The 19,611-nt window shown below is 40.8% G+C and overlaps 1 protein-coding gene across 1 annotated transcript in view; it reads left to right on the top strand.

Moving 5' to 3' along the window:
* Nucleotides 1-736: 736 nt before the first annotated feature.
* Nucleotides 737-19,611, top strand: part of Dytn (dystrotelin) — an 85,191-nt gene continuing 66,316 nt past the window's right edge. Inside the window, 6 exon segments of the mRNA XM_008846257.2 lie at nucleotides 737-755; nucleotides 7,858-7,932; nucleotides 11,694-11,697; nucleotides 12,006-12,025; nucleotides 12,028-12,090; nucleotides 12,617-12,717. Coding sequence (XP_008844479.2) covers nucleotides 737-755; nucleotides 7,858-7,932; nucleotides 11,694-11,697; nucleotides 12,006-12,025; nucleotides 12,028-12,090; nucleotides 12,617-12,717 — 282 coding nt within the window.

The following is a 19,611-nucleotide window of genomic DNA, read 5'->3' as shown; positions in this document are numbered from 1 at the left end:
GTAGTTTGAGCAGGGCATGGTAGTGCACACCTTTAATCCCAGCACCCAGGAAACAGAGGCAGGCAGATCTCTCTGAGATCAAGGCCAGCCTGGTCTACATAGTGAGTCCTAGGCCAGCTGAGGCCCTGTGAAAGGAAGGAAGTTAGAAAGATAGGGAAAGAAAAAGAAAAAGTATAGTTTGAGTACTATTTGCAACATGAAACTGTTCACCAGGCAGTTAATTGACTGCTTTTTCTAAAATAAAATGTGGCCTAAATTCTCTGTAGGTTCATATGTATGCATATGTGTGGTACATGGATAGTATTTGTTAGACATTTTATATATAGGATGATTTAGCATAGTTTTATTAGAAATTTAAACAATTGAGGACTTCAAATTTGGCCCTCACAATTCAAGTAAACATTTTTTTGAAATGAGAATTCAGTCTACTTGTAAGATAATATTTTCTCGAAGTTCTGAGTATTCATGGCATTAGCTTAAGAAACTAGTCCCAGTTTTCTGAGAAATGTGGACAGGAAAAGGAGCCTCTATCCTATGTTCTTTTCTTTTTCCTCCCAAGGGAGGTTCCAGTCTCCTACATACTTGTGTTCACTGTTCCGCAGGTAAAATGATTGGGTTAGCTGCCTTTTCATCCCCCTATATCCATCCCTTCACTATGAAATTTCTGCATAAAATGTTGGTTCATTTCTAGTTATAAGGACCTTCTTCCCATCTGTCATCCCAGAAAATTTGTGAAATGGACCCCAGCAAGCAAGGTGAGTATTACTGTTGGGTTTCTCCACATAGTTTACAGACAAAAATTTAAACACAAATGTGCTTTCAGATCTCTAAGACACAGAGGAATGGACATTTGGCAAATTTCTGGATGAAAAATAATTTATTGGGTGATTAAAATGAGGTTCTCTCTTCTGAACAGAAATCCATAATGTGTTGAAGAATATTTTGTCTACTGACTTTGAAACACCAGAAATAATTTAGCAAAATAGTCAACATCAATATAATTACATTTAAAATTACTGTTCAAACCATAAAATCTCATAGTTTGACATTAAAATGATATCAATATAGATGTTTTCTTATTAGGTATAAGTTCATCATACAACATGGAGAGACAGATAAGAGACAGGTCCTCAGCTGTCAGTATATAAACATTTGATAAATAGATGTGGGGAAACGAATTCCCCTGAATCCCAGCATCTCTGAATGCCAAGTTAAGCCCAGGACTGATCTATGCATTTTAATTCCCCTAGCAAATCTAGATTGTTAACCTTAGTTGTTTGATATAAGGTTCTACGATCTCACATTATTTATTGAAAACAACATTATAAATGATTCAAATTATCTTTGAGCTTTCCAAATTTGAGCCCTGTATCAAGATGTTAAACACAAAGCACCGCATGGCCCATTCAAAGCTTAATTTTTCTCCCCCTGATACAGTGTTTCTTGAATTCAGTATGCACTCAAAGGGCTTGTTAGATATCGGACTCCATCTGCAAAGTGTGATTCAGTAATTCTGAGGTGGATTCTGAGAATGTTCACTATTAAGTTCCCAGGCAGTACCAATACTGCTTTCTTGAGAACGTGTTTTGAGGACCACTAGCCTAATATATCTGTTTCTGGACCTCAAACTCAGTGATGGGCAGCTGAAAGAGAGCATATATTAATCTTAGTATCTGTGAAAAATAAACAGTAATATGGCTGAGCAGAAGTAAGAATTGTTGAAAGCCAAAAATTGTTTCTTAAATTGTTTCTGTTAATAAGAAAACACGTAGCTTATGTTGTTATGGCTTTAAGCAACTAAAACTACTTTGTTTATAGCTTGAAGCCTGAGTCATACGGCAGTTTCTCCATTTCTTGAGTTTTCTCCCACTATCAGAAGAAAAAGAAAATGAAGCCCTGAGGAGGTGGGGCTGGCAGCAGATCACCTGGGACACTCACTCATTCTCCATGGTGCAGGGCATCACAGCTTGCCGAGTCACGCTGCATAATTTCATCAGATGACTCTGCAAAGCATCATTTGACAGGAGTGATGGGCCAGATGGTCAGGCAGTTACAAACCACTTCTCCACCCAGAGCTGCAGCTAGGGATCTGCAAGGCCTCTGGTCTGCTGATTCTCTGTATCTGCTTGGTACATCTGCGAGGAATCGGGGCACAGAAACTGGCCAGTTTCCAGAGGAACAAAAAATGTTGGACACCACACCTTTCTAAATTATTTCTCTCCTATTATACCTACTCCTAGTGTGATGGCCTTCTCCAGAAAGAGGCCAAGATATTTCTGACTTCTCCCATTATCTACCATTGCACTCTTAACTAAAAACTAAACATTTTTAAAGCATGAAGAAACACTGGGTAGCCAGAAAAATAGAACAAATTGTAGGTTCTTTGATGTTTGTGTAGTACGTATTGAAAAGAGGAAAGACCAGATATGAAAGAGTTTGGGAAAATAGCTATTGCTTGGGTGACAGTTTTTAGGACGAGTCCACATCCACTTTATGTAGGTGTCTTTGACTCATGACTATATATTGATTATTGAATCAATATACAGTTAGTGGTTCCTTGGTATCCACAGAGAATTGTCTCTAAGACCTTAGAGACGCAAATATGCAAATGCTTTCATTCCTTGCATAAAATGTCATAATACTCGCACACATCTGTGTATATGTTCCACAAACTGAAAATTATTCCCAGATTATTTATAATGCCTAATAAAATATAAATGCCATGGAAATAGTTATTATATATAATTTGTGGAATAATTATAAGAAAAAAGTCCATGTTCAGTACAGATATAATTTTCTGATTATTTCTGATCCTCTGCTGATTGAATCTGCAAAAGTGGAAACCTCCAATACAGATGGCCAGCTGTATATTGAGGTATAGCTTGTGGTATCCTCTAATGCCTCATAGATGGGTTGGGCCTGGCTCAGCATCATGACTATCTTCTGTGGCCTTGATGACCTCCCCAGCTATGAGATTTACAGTAGCAGATGTAAATTCCCTCCTCTGAAGCAGGCCTCAAATCTAATCAGAAATCAATTGGTTACCCCATAACAGACTTGCCACTATTGCACCAATGGACTCATCTTGCCTGGCCAGTCAGTATTGTTGCATACAAGGTATGAAGCTAAGTAAGACTGTTGGTGACAAGTCTCCCCCAACAGCCTGCACGGAACCTTCTGGTTTTATGGACTAAAACTTTATGATGAAAAGTTACACATGCCCAGAGGCAGTCCTATCCACCATATTTGCAATCAAGATGAGCATGCCCAGAAGTGTTCCTATTTCCCATTTTAACTTTCAAGCATGTGCTCCATGGCCTTGGGAGCATGCCTAAAAATATGCCTCCCATCTTTCTTTCTAGACCTATGACCTTAAACTGAATGTCAGGAGCATACTGTTTAACATGCTCAAGAATTTGGCTTTCCCTACATACAAAGTTCCATGCTTCATTCCCAACACTGAAAATGGTTATACATAATAAATGCATGTAATTTTGTTTTCTAATAAAAAAACTATGATTAAATAATCCAAGGAAAGAATAGTTTATGCTATGCTCAGATGTCATCACCAGGAAGTAGTGGCCCCTTTCTAAGTCCATCTCTGATCTCCTTTTTTGTGTATGTTGGTTTCATTCTCAAGGTTCCACCCCAACAGGAGAGAGTAGTTGCTGCTCTAATTCATAATTTCAAGTTTAAATCAAGCAGGAAAAAAAATCAGTCTGTGTTTTAGTTTGCTTTCTGCTGCTGTGATAAAATACTGACTAAAAGCAACCTAGAGAGGAAAGGGTTTATTTCAGCTTATGGTCATTAACTGATCATCAGCTGATTGATCACTGAAGGAAGCCAGAGCAGGAACTCAGACAGGAACCTAGAGGCAGAAACTGAAGCAAAGACCACAGAGGAAGGCTGCTTACTGGTTTGTTCCCCCTGGCTTGCTCAGCTACTTTTGTTTTTGTTTTTGTTTTTTATCTACCTTTATTTTATGTGTGTGAGTGTTTTGACTGCATACTTGAAAGTGGATCTATGTGTGCAATGCCCACATGGGTCAAAAGAGGGCGTTGGATCTCCTGGAACTGAAGTTATAGAGGGTTGTTAACCACCATGTGGGTGCTGAAAATCAAACCCAGGTCTTCTGCAAGAACAGCCATTACTCTTAACTGCTGAACTATCACTCCAGCCCCCCATACTCTTTTGAGACAGGGTCTTACTATGTAACAATGGCTGACCTGGATCTCATTATATAGACTAAGCCTAGAACTCTGCCTCCCAAATGCTGGGATTAAATGCATGCACCACCACACCCTAGCTACTTTTCTTATATGGTCCAGACCCACTTGCCCAGGGATGGCACTGTTCACAGTGGGTTGGCCCTTCTGCATCAGTTAGCAATCAAGAAAATGGCTCCCAAACATGCCCACAGGCTAGTCTGACTGAAGAAATTCCTCAACTCAGGTTCCCTCTTCCCAGGTGACTCTAGTTTGTGTTAAGATGACAAAAACTAACAAGCACCTTGTCTGATATTGAACAAAGAGTCTCTGAACAAAGTTTCAGGGCCATATGGAGTGTCCACAGTGGTGCATTCACTGATCCATATAGACCAGGGCTTCATTTCCCCATGGACATAAGACAGTTGGGTTAAGTGTAAAGTTTCATGGACTACAATTAGGGGAAGGTAACTCACCAGAAGATCTGTTAAGGTATGCTGGGTGGCTAACGGAGCATATGCCCTATTAGAGGGACTTTGCTACATACAGCAAACACCACCTGGATTCCCCACTTCTTGGATCCACTTCCTCTTCTTCTTCCTGACTCCTCTCTGACCCACGTGTACATTCTAGACTCTCCCCTGCCTTGAAACTCAATCTTCAGTTTATATGCTGTTTAACACTGACTTGTTCACCTTCCCCTCAGATTAAGGGTCTTGAAAAAAATCATCTTCTTTTAGGCTTACTCTTTACCTTACATTCACTGCTCAGTTCTCAGCAGTTTGATGTTTACTCTCATGGCTCTCCTGGACCTAAGACTTTCAAGAATCGAGTTCCCTTATAAACAGATGGTGCTTTAGCTCACAGCTGATCCTCTTGTGGCCTGCAGGTCCTGAAGCATTAGCTTGTCTGCTTTCTGAAACTCGCCTCTTTGACCTTCGGCTGTTACTTTCTCCTACTTTCTTGGGCTTTCTTTCTCACATTTCCTCTTGTGTTTCTCTTCCTCTTAGTTAATTAACTGATTGTACTCCTCCGACTGCTGCTACTTACCCTGACTTTCTAGTCACCAAATACATTCTACTTAAGCAACCTTAATGGATGGACATAGTATTGTCCACATCTAGCACTAATAACTCCTGAATCTCCAACTCAGTTCAACTAGCAGACTTAACTCATGATACACAGTCAAAACTTGGGTACTTGATCAGTACCCTGTGTGGCTCCCCTTCCAAACATTCTCTAAAACTGAGCTGTCAAGAGTCACTAGCCCCATATGACTATGGAGCATTTGAAATTTGGCCAATCTGGACTGAGATGTGCCACACATGTAAAATATCTTGAGGATCTAATAAGATACTTTAAAAAGAAATTCCTAAAATAAATATTATGAATATATGTTAAATAATATCTTGACATCCTTGCTAAAATTGGACCCCAAGATTTTCCTGTATCCCTGCTATCATGTAATCTGGAGCAAATAAATAAAAAATCAGGCATCAGAGCCACCCCTCTGTACTGCTTCAAACAAGGCAGGGTCTCCTTGACAGATTGTGGCAAGATAGTCTTCAGCTAAATCAGTCTCCATTGATTGGATTTGTCACAAAATAATGAATAGAAATTTATTTGACGTTTCTGTTTGTGAACAATGGCCTATATACATACCCATATATTGGCAGATACTGATGACCAATACCAAGATCTATAGATGACCTTATTGTCTATAGATAATTCCTAAAAGTCATTTGTGAGTTTCCTGACAATTATTCTAGAATCTGTAAGTTCCTTTTGTAGAGAAAGATTTCAAACTTCAACTTACATCATGTCTACTTTAAAGTCCTGTTCAAATGAACATTGCTATGCTTGCCTCTGGAGTGTAGAGTTAGAAATGTGCTAGAGTTGTGTTACAATGTGCATTTATAACAAGCTCCAAGTGATGCTGACGTTGCTGGTCCAGCAACAACACTCTGAAGACCACTGCTTTGAACCAGCAGTAATCAGATTTAGCAGGCAATTTCAATTTTCTAAAATAAGCTAAACAACTAATGTATAAGACCTTATAACGCTTTATTGAACTACACTGAAGATATGAATATATGGAGAGGTCTACTCTATAGTTTTAAATTTTGCTAGCTATGAAGACTGGTCAATTCAATCTTCAAGAACAAAGGCCTATTGTGTGACAACCAAAAGTTCTGCTGTAAAATTATTGCATGTCTTTTTTTGTTTTACGACTAGGTCTCCTTGTAGCCCCAGCTGACCTGGAACTCATTATGCAGACCAGGCTGGCCTTGATCTCACAGAGATCCACTTGCCTCTGTGCTGGATTGAAGGCCCGTGCCACAATGCCTTTTTAATGTCTTTTAACTAAGTGGAAATCAAATTTTCAGGATCAATGAAACAAATTTAAGTTGAGGTCTTCAAATAAAGAGAAACAATTTAGTAAGAACACTACCTGAATGTTCTTACTTAAATCGTACTAGTATTGCATGACAATTCCTAGTTTCTTTTGATGGAGAAACTGACACTCAGAAGGTATACTAATATCCCCAGAAAACAGAGTGGTAGAACTAAGCATGGTAGGTTCCAGTGCTCTGTTTTCTCCTCTACACCGTGAACTGGGTAAATACCTTCTCAGGACCTGGTAAATGCTCAGAAATGCTAATCATTGCTGCAGTGATGCTAGTGGTGTTAACTCTCAAAATATACTAATAATTTTTACTATAAAATAGCATATGCCTTTTGTAAACAATTTGTATAACAGTAACAAATAAGAAAGAATTAAAACATGAATTTAATGTCACTAGAAATTAAATTTCTCCAAGGTGAAGACTTTTATACATTCAGGATGTAAAATCATATTAGAACCATTTAGCAACAGCTGGATAGGTACTTGCTAACCCATGAATGGGTGGATAGCTTTTTGGCCTTTTTCATACATGGATAAGTACATGTGTATACATAAGAGTGGAATTTATGAACAAAATTAGGTGTGTATTCCACATTTTTTGTTGTGGTTGCACAAAGCCATTGCCTTCTGAAATAAAAAGTGAGTGGACTGATAGAGGAACACGCCCCACTTTTGGCAGCTTCAGAGGGTTTTCCAGTATCACCTCCAGCATTAACATACTGTAAGTTCATTATTTTATTATATTCTTAAAAGTTTATTTTGTGTACAGAAGGGTTCATGTGTGGCACAGCATACACATGGAAGACAGAGGACAATTTGTGGGAGTCACTTCTCTCCTTCTACCTTGTGGGTCCCAGGTTTTGAACATCAGGCTTGACAGCAAGCACCTTTACCCACTGAGCTATCTTGTCCCTCTAAGTCCATCATTAGTCTTTTACAGATTTAAAAAAAAAAAGCATGCTCAGCTGGGCATAGTGGTGCACACCTGTAGTCCAGCACTTGGGAGGCAGAGGCAGGCAGATCTCTGTGAGTTTGAGGCCAGCCTGGTCTACATAGTGAGTTCCAGGACAACTGGGGCTACAGGGAGACCCTAATTCAAAGAGACTGAAAAAAAAAAGCATGCTTTCTATGTTAATATTCTCACCTATAAAACAAGACTAGATGGTCACTCAGATTCTCCTCCAGGTGTGGGGTGTGTTCAGTGAGACAGACATTTACCCACCATATTTCATGTTTTCTTTACAGAGGCTCTTAACAGTATTGAGAATTCTATCTATAAAACAGCCTTCAAATTATGCTCTGTGCAAACTCTGTGGCAATGTAAGTACAAGTTATCTGAAACACTCAAGACAATCCAACTTTGATGATGCTAAATTTGTGGAGAAAAACAAAACTTGCCCCATGCAAGTAGCTGCCAGGTTTGGAAGTCTGGAGCAGTGCACTGAACCCATTGGTAATGTCTAAGCTGGTGGGGTGGGGAGAGGCCATTGTGAGCTTTCTACCCATAGGTCTCCTTACTGACAACAATAGGAAAGGTGGACCAGGACTTTTAAAAATATTTTTATTGATTCTTGAGAATTTCATACTATGTATTTTTGTCATATTCAGACCCCCTCCTCATGTCCTTTATTTATTTATTTTTAGACCTATCAAGTCTAATTTATGTCCCTAAATGCTCTTGAGTGTGGGTCCATCCCCTAAAGTCTGGTCAATTTAACCAGTGTCACAACCTTAAGGAAAGCAGACTCTCCTTCTTCCAACAACTGTCAATTGCCAATAGTTCTTCAGTTAGGGTTCGGATTTCTTGTCCACCTCCCCTCCTCCTCTATGCTAGGATTTTTGACAGCTTAGCTTGCATAGGTCTTGTGCAGGCTGTCAGTATTACTGTGAGTTCATATATGGAACTGCCCTGCTGTCTGTAAAACACTGTTTCCCTGTAATTATCCACTATGGCTCTTAGAATCTTTCCATCTTTTCTTCCAATAATGACCTCTGAGTCTTAGGAGGTGTATTCATCACTTTTCTATTGTTGTGATAGAAACACTGACCAAAACAACTTATAAAAGGAGAGTTTATTTGACCTTATGGTTCCAGGGGAATTACAGTCCATCATGGCAGGGAGGCATGGTGGCCGGAGGTGGCTGGAGCAGGAGCAGCAGAAGTTGAGCTCTCACATCATCATGCAGGCACAGGAAGCAAGAGAATGATGGGAGATCCAGCAAGGCTTAAGAACTCTTTAAGCCTGCCCCGAGTGATGTGCTTTTTCCAAGACAGCCATACCTCCTAAGACCTCCAAAACAGCACCACCAACTAGGGACAAAATGTCCAAATACTTGGAGCCTATGGGGGACATTTTCATTCAAACCACCACAGGAGGAGAGGGTGTAATATAGGTGTGTCCCATTTAGGGCTATGCATGCCACAGTCTTTGATTCTCTGTATGTTGATGAGTCTGGGTCTCTGTGCTAATTGTCATCTGCTACAAGAAGTGTCTCTGCAGAGTTGAGACATGCATTAATATTCTTCTATTTCTACAGCCTCATTTGTTTGTTTCCCTTCAGGATGCCAATATCAACACAAAATAAAATTATGGAAAAAAAGACATGCATGGTGGCTCATGCCTTTAATCCCAGCATTCAAGAGGTAGAGGCAGGTGAATCTCTGTGAGATCGAGGCTAGCCTGGTCTACATGGTGAGTTCTAGGTCAGCTGAAGCTACAAGGAGACCCTGTCTCGAAAAACAAACAAAAATTATTTTAAAAATCTGCTAATTTAGACTCTAACCATGAAAATTTAAAATTCCTTTTGCAATGTAAAATTTGAATATTTGAGCTGTAGCTCACATACCAAGTAAGCTTCAGTAAAAGTCCATGGACTGAGAATGTTTAAAGTATCAGGACAATTCCCTGAGAACTACCATTTTTAATCAAAATTATATATGATTAAATGCCATAACTTTCTTGTATTCCCATCTAGGCAAAATTTAGGTTAAAAATTATCCTGTAAAAACTGTCCAAAATGAAATAAATTGGATCTTAGCTATGAAAACCAACAAACATTCACTATCTATAAACTTATTTTCTCACATGTTTTTACTGCTTTTTTGTGTGTATATAGCCCAAACTATCTTTGAAGTAATTATGTAGCCCAGGCTGGCCTTGAACTTGCAGTCATCCTTCTACTTCAGCCACTCAAGTACTGGGATTACAAGTGTGCACACCAGACCTGACTTGTTTATTGCATTTTAAAAACTACTTCATATGAAATAACTTAAAGGATGTATCATTTCAAGCATAGAAGTTGTACTATGCATGTGACATTTCCACTGAAAATTCGAGGGGTTTTCATGTTTTTTTCTACCTGATAAGTTATTTGGACTAGTGGTTTCCAAATTGTGCTTCACAAAGTGCATGTGGTATAAGGTAGGGCATAGCAGGGGTAGCTAGGAAGGAAGAAGATACTCACAAACCAATTTCTCTTTTTGTTTATTTGCTTATTTGTTTTTGAGACAGGGTTTCCCTATAGCCCTTGCTGGCCTGGAACTGTGTAGACCACACTGGTCTCCATCTCACAGAGATCTGCTTGCCTCTGACTCCCAAGTGCTGGGATTAAAGTCATGTGCCACTGTGCCCAACCAGTTTCTCTATTTTCTATATTTCAGTGCCAGACTTCTCTAAAGAAGGGATTTTTTAGCTGTTAAAAAAACATTCATTGCTCTAAGGCTGGTGAGATGGCTCAGTGGGTAAAGGCACTTGCTACCAATTCTGATGACCTGAATTCAATCCCCAGAACCTGAATAGTAAAACCAACTTCTGTAAGTTGTTCTCTAATCTTCAAAGGCATTTCATGGCTTGTGTATACACACACACACACACACACACACACACACACACAAAATGTAATTAAAAAAAAAATCACTGTTCTAGAGCCCAGCATGGCGGCACATGCCTTTAATCCCAGCACTTAGGAGACAGAGGCAGGTGGATCTCTGTGAGATCAAGACCAGTCTGGTTTACAAAGCAAGTTCCAGGCCAGCTGGGGGCTACAGGGAGACAAGAAAGAAATAAAGAAAGAAAGGAAGAAAGAAAGAAAGAAAGAAAGAAAGAAAGAAAGAAAGAAAGAGAGAGGGGAGGGGAGGGGAGGGAGGGAGGGATAGAGGGAGGAAAGAAAAATAGAAGTACTCAATCAAGGAAAATACTAACAATACATATAATCAGTGGCTGAAAACTTCCATCTAGAAGACATCCAAACAAACATTTGGGACAAAAAAAGTCCCAACAGAAAGATAAAGTACCACATGAGATCCAAGTAGCAGAATCCAGAAACTATCGCTGTGCGAATCTTGTGAGATTAATGGACAGCACCACTATCTGCTTGGCCCAATATAAAACTCTCACAGAAGACAAAAACACCCTGCATTCCATACACCAGGCCCACGTGACAAGGGCCTATGATCACTGATAAACGAGTTTACAGCCACTGCCACCTGTGACCATGTTTTAAAGGGTTGATTAAGCACTGGAGTGGGTGTTTTGTGAATCTATCTGGCCACTTGTGTGTGTATATAGTGCCTGCTTTGCTGAGCTGTAACTTTCATTTTCTTCTGTCTCTCCTCAGTTTGGTTTAGCTCATATAATCTTGGTTCAGTGGAACTTGTCCTTGTGGGTGAACATTTTAAAAATTATAGAGAGAATACAAAACATTTAGATTTTTTACGAAAAAAAAAAGAAGAAATATTACCCATAAGCCTGCCCCCCAGAGGCAAGCACAATTTGAATCACAGGCACGGTCCTTATTGCTGTTTTCTTTGCTAGTTTACTTTTTTAAACGGCACAAATAATATATAAATACATTCTTGAGTTATTTTGTCATGATTTCTGTCTTAAATACTAAGCTTTGAGGATTTTAAAAATTATTGGACTTGTTTATAACAGGCCTCCTGTCTTTGATAAATTGTTGGATGAAAGCTATGTAGCTAGTAGACAAAGCACAGTCAGGCTCTAACCTAGAGCCTGTGAGTATTTTTTAAAGGGGGCACATTTTTTTTCCTTGTAATCATCATCTTTGTTGTCTGGGTTCCAGGCAGGTGAGTCTTAAGGAAGTAAGATTGTTTGCTCCATCAGGATAGGACATGTCTGTACAACCAACCCCTGACACAGTGGTCACCACAAAGAAACATCCAATAAATATCTGCTGAATGAATGAATGAGTGAGAAAAACATTTTAATTCAATGCTCTGTTGTGCCAAATTCCAAATATCTAAAAAGGGACTACAAAAAGCTGGTGGTTGTAGTGTAATATATGAAATGCCCACTGGCAGTTACAGTTTTCACAACTATGTCACCTATATATCTCTGTCCTCAATACCCTTATCTGTGATTTGTGGCCCCACAGCTTGGGATCAGGTATTTTCAAGCTCGGCCTGTGGTTGCTGCCCTGGTTGCCCTCTCAGGAGACAGCCCACTTACAAAGTACAGAGGTAACATGCATAGGAATGTGTGTGCTCTGAAGTGGTGATCCTTCACCCCCAGCGCATTGTCCTCCCTGCTCCCTTCTGCTTCCCTGTCACAATGGCTCTTGCTCTTCAGCATGGCTGGCTTGTTTCTGTTTAGGAAAAATATGTAAGATCGTGAGGCTCTCAGATTTAAAGATTTGTGCTTTCTAGTTTTATATTACTTGGTTCACTTTGACATTTATGATTTAGTGATTATCCAGAGACTACTACTATTTATTATTATTTTTTAATTGCGATGATCGATTTTTATCTTGCCATTCACCAACCTGCACCACAGAGATCTCAAATTATCAAGGAGTTGAAATGTGAATGAGCCTTTATTGGTCATCCAGTGGTCTGAACGAGAAGGCCTTCAAAACAAGAAGCAAGCAACCAAGAATATAGCTCTTCATTTTTTTTATACTCACAAAAAAAATCTTGCCTCAAAGCTCATACTCTTCAAAGATACAAGGATTCAGCTTAAACGTTTTTTTTCCCTTTATGCGTCTAGCTCTTTTTCAGCTCTATGCAGAAAATAACAAGGGAAGCAGTGATTCCCGGGCACGCATGACTCGAAGGGTTTTGAGAAACTTACTAACAGACCTACAGCAGGTAAATACAAATACCTAAAAATTCTCAGTTGGTATCGGTTATATTAGCCACATGTATTACTAGGGAATCTGTTTACGACTTCTGCCTGTATGTCCTGTATGCAACCATATCTTCTTTAGAGCCATTGTATTATCTGAGTATAAGCTTATATTAACTTTAAACTGATCTATTTACAATTGCATCCCAGCTGGTTTCCTCAGCTCAAGCCTAAACCATCTCTGTTTCCTCCTCTGCATTGAACCAGTGACTTTTCTAAAATGTGTCACCCTGTATTAGCCGGCTTTCCATTACTGTAACAGAATAACTGAGATGCTCAATTTAAAAAGAGGAAATTTTACCTTGTGTCATAGCTTTGGAGAACTTGGCTGATGGTCAGTCAGCTCCATTACTTTGGATCTGTGGCAAGGTAAAACATCGTGATGGCAGCATGTGGAAGAGGAAACTGTTCATCTTATGTTGGTCAGGAGGAAAGAAGAAGAGACTAGGATCCCTCAGTATCCTTCAAGGGCATATCCCCAAGGAGGCCCCATGTATTAACATTTCAACTACCACCCAATAGTACCAAGGTGGCCCTACACCTTTAACACATGGCCTTTAAGATTCAGTCTATAGCCGGGCGTGATGGTGCATGCCTTTTGTACTGGGTAGCTTTAGTGTCAACTTGACACACCTAGGTTTGAGGGAGCCTCAATTTGGGAATTGTCTTCACTGGACTGTGGCCATGTTCATGGGGCACCTTCTTGATTGTTGAGTGATGTGGGAGGGCCCAGCCCACGGTGGGTGGTGCCACCCCTGGGCAGGTGGGCCTGTGTTGCATAAGAAAACAAGCTGAGCATGGCCCGGGGCAGCAAGCCAGTAAGCAGCGTTCCTCCATGGCCTGTGCTCCAGCTTCTGCCTCCATGTTCTTGCCCTGAGTTCCTACCTTGGGCTCCTTGATGAACTGTGACCTGGGAGATGTAAGATAAATAAACCCTTTCCTCCCCAAGTCTGTAGTGGTCAGAGTATTTTGTCACAGCAATGAAGAGACAAACTAGGACACCTTTAATCCCAGCACTCAGGAGACAGAGGCAGGCAGATCTCTGTGAGTTCGAGGCCAGCCTGATCTACATAGTGAGTTCCAGGCCAGCTGGGGCTACTCAAAAAGACAAAAAAAAGATTCAATCTATAGCATGAAGCCTAAGTTCATGAGTATCACATGCAAGCTTACACAGTTTGACCTAATCCTCTTTAGAAAGAGATGAAATTCTGGTTCTCATACAAAAGAAAAGAAATAAATGTCCAAAAAAATCTATGTCATTATTAATTAGAACAAGGCAACCATAAGATGTCACAAATAACTAGAAGGGAAAAAGTCAGCTTCATAATATTAAAATGAATTCATAGGACACAAAACTGACTTTTGAAGGAGAAAATGATCCCTAAACCAGGACAAAACTTAGATACAGGACTAAGACTTATTTGCATTGTTATCAGTTTTCTACTAACTAACTCTAATATCTACAGTTATAAAGTACCTACTCAAGCACAAGCTATATTACTTCTGCAGCTTTAGATAAGCACCCTTGAAAAGATGCCTAGCAGTCTCCTGTGCTTATTCTAAGGTGTTTAGTTTTTCCTTATACTACTTATGTCCTTTTAACTCCTGAATATCAAAACAGATTCTGTGCCTGGCATGCATCTGACAGCATCTTCATCCACCAGCACCGCCATTCTATCCTTTCATTTAATAGTGTTTACATTTTAAGATCATTCTGATGGTCACCTTCTCACTCAAAGCTTAGCTTGCTGTGCATAACTTTGGTATAACATTTGTCAAATGTACTGATGCTTCCCTATCATCATCAGAGGCCTGATTTCCTAATAACTCATCCATGTTTACTTCGTCAGTACTTCGAATAGTGCCCTATACTGAGGCCTTCAACAAACTCCTAATAAATGCATAAATAAAACCCATTCCTCAATACCCGTATCAAGGTTTCCCTTGTTTAGGAAATAATGACAAGGAAAACTACCTATGTTCAGTACAGACATAATACTCAAATATTTTTGATCCATGATTGGTCAAATCCATGGATATGGAAACTGAATATGGAGAGATGACAACATGCCATTGGGTACTTTTATCCAGATTGAAACTGATTGGAGACATTTGGCCTTCTCGCTCCTGGGTACGTATATTGTTCTTTAGACGTCTAAAGTCTTCTGTCATTTGTCTATATTTTTATTTTATTACTTGTGTATATGTATGTACACAAGTACACTGGACCACGTGTGCACGGATAGAGGCCAAAGGTCAATTTCAGACATCTTCCTCTGTCACTTTCTACCTTTTTTTTGAGGTAGTGTCTCTCACTGAACCTAGAGTTCACAATTTCAGCTAGTGAGCCTCAGGGATCTGCCTGTCTCTACCTCCCCACCAGCCCCAGCACTGGAGTTATAGACATGAACCACCACACTGGGCTTTCATGTGGGTGCTGGAGATCTGAACTTAAGTCCTCATGCCTACATGGCAAGCACTTTGCTCACTGAGCCATCTCCCAATCTGTTTCTTTATGTCAGTTTCCTCTCTGTTCTTTGTGTCTCCCCCCCCAAACCCCGACGCATGTCACTGACTTACATCTTTGCTCTTTTGAAGCTGTCTCATAAATCCTGCAGGTGTTTTTTTAAATTCCATTTTATTCTTTCTTCTTCTTTTTTCTCCTCTGGCATTATGTTTTCAACCCCTTGTCTTTCAGTTCACACATCCATTTCTCTGTTCAATCAGAAATTCTCTTTATTGTGATTTTCATTTTGTTCACTGTATTTTTCTGCTCTGGTATGAGTGTTAAATTTTTTATTGCAATTTCTCTTAGTTTTACTGATAACTTCCTGAATCATTTATTTATTCACATTATTTATTTATTTATTCACTTCCTTGAGACAGTTTTTTGTATTTTTTTTTCTCAGCCTCTTTAGAGTTAGTCACTGGCACCTTATTTTTTCTGGTTAAACACGTTATTTTCTTTGATTATTCTTGATCCTTGTGTCATTCATGTTTTGATGTCTATGTATTGAAGACATTAGTAGTTATTCGTCTTTGCAGTCTACCTTTGTCTTGGCATGCTTTTCAACAGTAACCCTGTCTAGAAATTCTAGGCAGGCTTACTGTTGTGGTCCCTAAGCCCATGACCACTGTAGCCACTGCACTGCTAGAGGGTCCCCTAAGCACAAGACCACTGTGGCCAGCACAACTCCAAACTGGAATGCAAACCCCATCTACTGAGATCTGCCTATCACTGTGAGTTAATTGGTCAGAGCCTAAGGTCACTATAATCAGTCAGCAGTAATACAGGTTGGAACTCAAGTCCATCTCACAAGGACTATGGGCTCGTATCCAATACCAGTGTGAATCTAATGGCTTAGTCCACAGACACTGGCCTGGTGTCAGGAGTTTTGAATGTGCCTTGTGCTGGATTTTACTGTCACCAGTTCACCCCAACCAAATTCTCTCTCAGTACTGTTCTACCTTGGATTGGTAGGGATAACACTGGTTATGAAAAACTGTCTTTCTTGCCTGTAGTGGTATTATAGTTATATCTGAATGAAGAAACAGCTTGACTTAGTTTTTAGTTTCAAGGCCAAGAGTAGACTCAAACTCTGAGAACCACCTGTTCCTTCAGATGGCTCATGAAACTGTGCTCTCAAGCTAACCTTCACGCATACTTTTATTCAAACAATATCTCAAGCACCAATTGAGGAAGTCAAAGATAGGATCCACCGCCATCTCATCAGAGAACCATGCCCTTTGATCCCTAGGCCTAAAAAATCACACCCACACACAAACACACACACACACACACACACACACACACACACACTTCTCAATTATTCTCACTTTCATTGAGTATATACTGCTTTCAGTGCTTTGATATGTTAAACAAGCACACCCACATTCATTCACTATCATGGGCAAAGTGAGGTCCTGAAGGATTAAGTTCAGGAGCCCATGTCATAAGAGCACATGGCTCTGTGAGCTTGTTTGCATTATAAAGAGTAGCTTTTTGGAGCACAGTTAAATAAAAGTCGTCAGTCCAGATTCTGTCCACATTGAAAAATCATGCCTGCACCTGCCTTCAGTTGTTCTCCCTCCCTGACCTTGTGGTGTGCGTACATGTGTATATTGGGGGCGTGTGCATACTGTGGCCAGAGGACGATGTTGGGTGTCCTACTCTGTCACTCTCTGTCATATTCGCTTGAGACAAGGTTTCTCATTGAACTTGGAGCTAGGTTGATGGCTAGCAAACCCTAGCAAGCCTTCTGTTCTGTCCCCACAGCACTGAGGTTCCAGATGCATTGCAGACACACTTTGTTTTTATGTGGGTGCTGGGATTCGTACTCAGGTCCTCATGTTTGCAAGTGCTCACTCTCACCCACTGAGAAATCCCTTTAGCTGTTCTTCCCTTATTACCATCCTGTAACCAAATACTTTGTTCACTCACTGGTTTCTTTAGCTCTTGAAAAGGTACTTTTGTGCATAGTTGTTCAAAGTGATGCTTCTGTAGGAAGGACAATCTCCAGAGAGTCCTCTTGCACTGTCTTGCTCCGCTCATCTCCTTTCCCCGAGATGTTCATAATTCCTAAATAAAGTGATGATTTAAAATTTATTAGTATATATTAGTTATAGGAATGAGTTTCATTATGACATTTTCATACATGTACATAATGTTTCTGTCATATTTACACAACTCTGTCACCCTCTCTTGTCCCCTTCCACTTCAGCCAATCCCCTTTATCTTCCCAACTAGCCCCTCTTCTACTTTCATCTCTGTCTCTGTCTGTCTCTGAGAAAGAGAGAGAGAGAGAGAGAGAGAGAGAGAGAGAGAGAGAGAGACCTAATGAGTTTCATTAGCATTGTTGACAGGAGCATGGACGAGAGTTTGTTTAAAGAAGCGTGGGCACCTTACCCGGGGCTACACCATTAAAGGAAACCTCTCTTCCTCCTCCATCAACTCCTAACTGTGTATAAATCCTGAGAGAGGGATGGAGTCCCACATCAGGCTTGTTGACAGGAACAATCTTGTAAAGATTTTGTTCAGTTAATCATAGAGACTCTGAATTCAAGAGTGTAGCAGTCATGCCATGCCCACAAGTCAGCTTTCCACACCTCTCTCCCCATGTCCCTGGCTCTTATACTCTGTCCACCTCTTCTTTTGTGATATTCCCTAAGCCTTGGGTTGGGTAAAGAAGAGCAGAGATAAAGATGTCCCATTTATGGCTGGGCATTCAACAGTCATTTGTTCTCTGTACTTTGACCAATTGTGGGTCTCTGCAGTCACTGCTGACCACTGCAAAAAGGAAGCTTCTCTGACCAGACCTGATGGCAGATTTTAAATTTTTAGTAAGGTTAAAATGTTACTGGCACTGAAGGTTAAGGAGGTCTCAGGAGAGACAGAGAGGCATAAGTATTGCTGTCACCCACAGAGACAGAATTCAGCCATGAGCTAATGTAAGGATTTGGGAAATAGCTTTTATTTTGAAGCAAGAGTACATACTCCAGGCACAAGTGTAGGTGTTCACACAGTGAGTTGACCCCAAAGGTTTTGGACAGCAGCACATCTAATAGCCAAGCTCAACAAAGGTGAGGATAATTCATAAGCTAAGGTAGAAAAAGGAAGAATTCCTAGAATTGCCTGGGGTTTTCCCAGAATAAGGCTTGCTCCTTTTCTTTCTATGTGGAGTTCTCAGATGTTTCATAACATCAGATGCATGATGGGAGCTGCTATTCTGCAAGGCTAATGATATGGAAATGCCATTATATGTGAAAGACAGAGGTCATCTTGACTGGCCACATTGGTCCCAGAGGGTTTTGACATCGTCCTGTTTTTCACTGCTTGCCACCTACCAAAAGAAAGCAAAAAAGGCAATTCTCTACCTCAAATGTGGGAAGAGATTTTGTGGAAGGAAAAGGGGAATGTCCAGGGAGTCAGTGGGCAGGGAGTCCATGACCCAGGCTGGGTCTTCATCATCCAAAAGCATGTCTTCTTCCCTCTTCTCTGGTGGAACTCATACAATGGATTCTGCTCTCCTATAGCTACTTAGCCAGAACCTCTGAAGTCTTAGGCCATAAGGATTAGGCAGGGACCAGCTTCAAATGAACACCCATGACCATGTGAGTGTTCCCATGACATCTTGCTCTAACACAGCTCTGCTGAGTCACCAGCCCTCAATGCATGGCTCTTTACCTATGCTAGCCAACCTACCTCAAAAAGCCAGGTATAATGATCCCTGAGCCTTGGGAGCAGGAGTTTGATATAGATGTCCTGTTCAGGGGTAAGTGCTCTGCAGCCTCTTGCTCTCTGCACACTGGCAGTTGTGGGTTTCTATGTTAATCACCATCTGTTGCATAAGGAAACTTCTCTGGTGAGAAGTGATAGATGGGTATAACAATAAGATCTTTGTATGGGGCGGGTCGCTGGACCCCCGGCATGGTGTGTGCGGGCACCCTGGGGTCTCTGCCACACCTGGCCGCAAGTGATGTGGGGAGCGTGCCTGGGCTCCCTGGCGCACTCACTCTGGATGTGGCCCAGGGTCAGGTGTGCGTGCACTCTCCTGCCGTGGTTCTGGTCCCACTGGGTAGCCGCTGGCGGGCCTGGCTGACTGAGCCTCTCTGGAGACGGCAGGTACAGGTACGCAGACTTCTCTGATGCTGGCTGGAGCTGATAGCTACACACTTCTCTGGAGCGGAGAGCTTCCTCTGCTACTAGATTATTATCTAGTCGGAATCCCGCCTCTATTACACCCTTGTACCCTTCCTCAGGATTGCGGAGTTCCTGGCCAGTGAACTCCACAGGGAAGAGGCACGGAGGTAGTGAAAGCTGGGGTATCTGTGGGCCGATAACGGAGGAATAGCGCCCC

This window comes from Nannospalax galili, unplaced genomic scaffold (genome assembly GCF_000622305.1).
Source record: "Nannospalax galili isolate Female #2095 unplaced genomic scaffold, S.galili_v1.0 scaffold281, whole genome shotgun sequence".
Classification (NCBI taxonomy): Eukaryota; Metazoa; Chordata; class Mammalia; order Rodentia; family Spalacidae; genus Nannospalax; species Nannospalax galili.
This window is presented reverse-complemented; position numbering and strand designations above follow the sequence as displayed.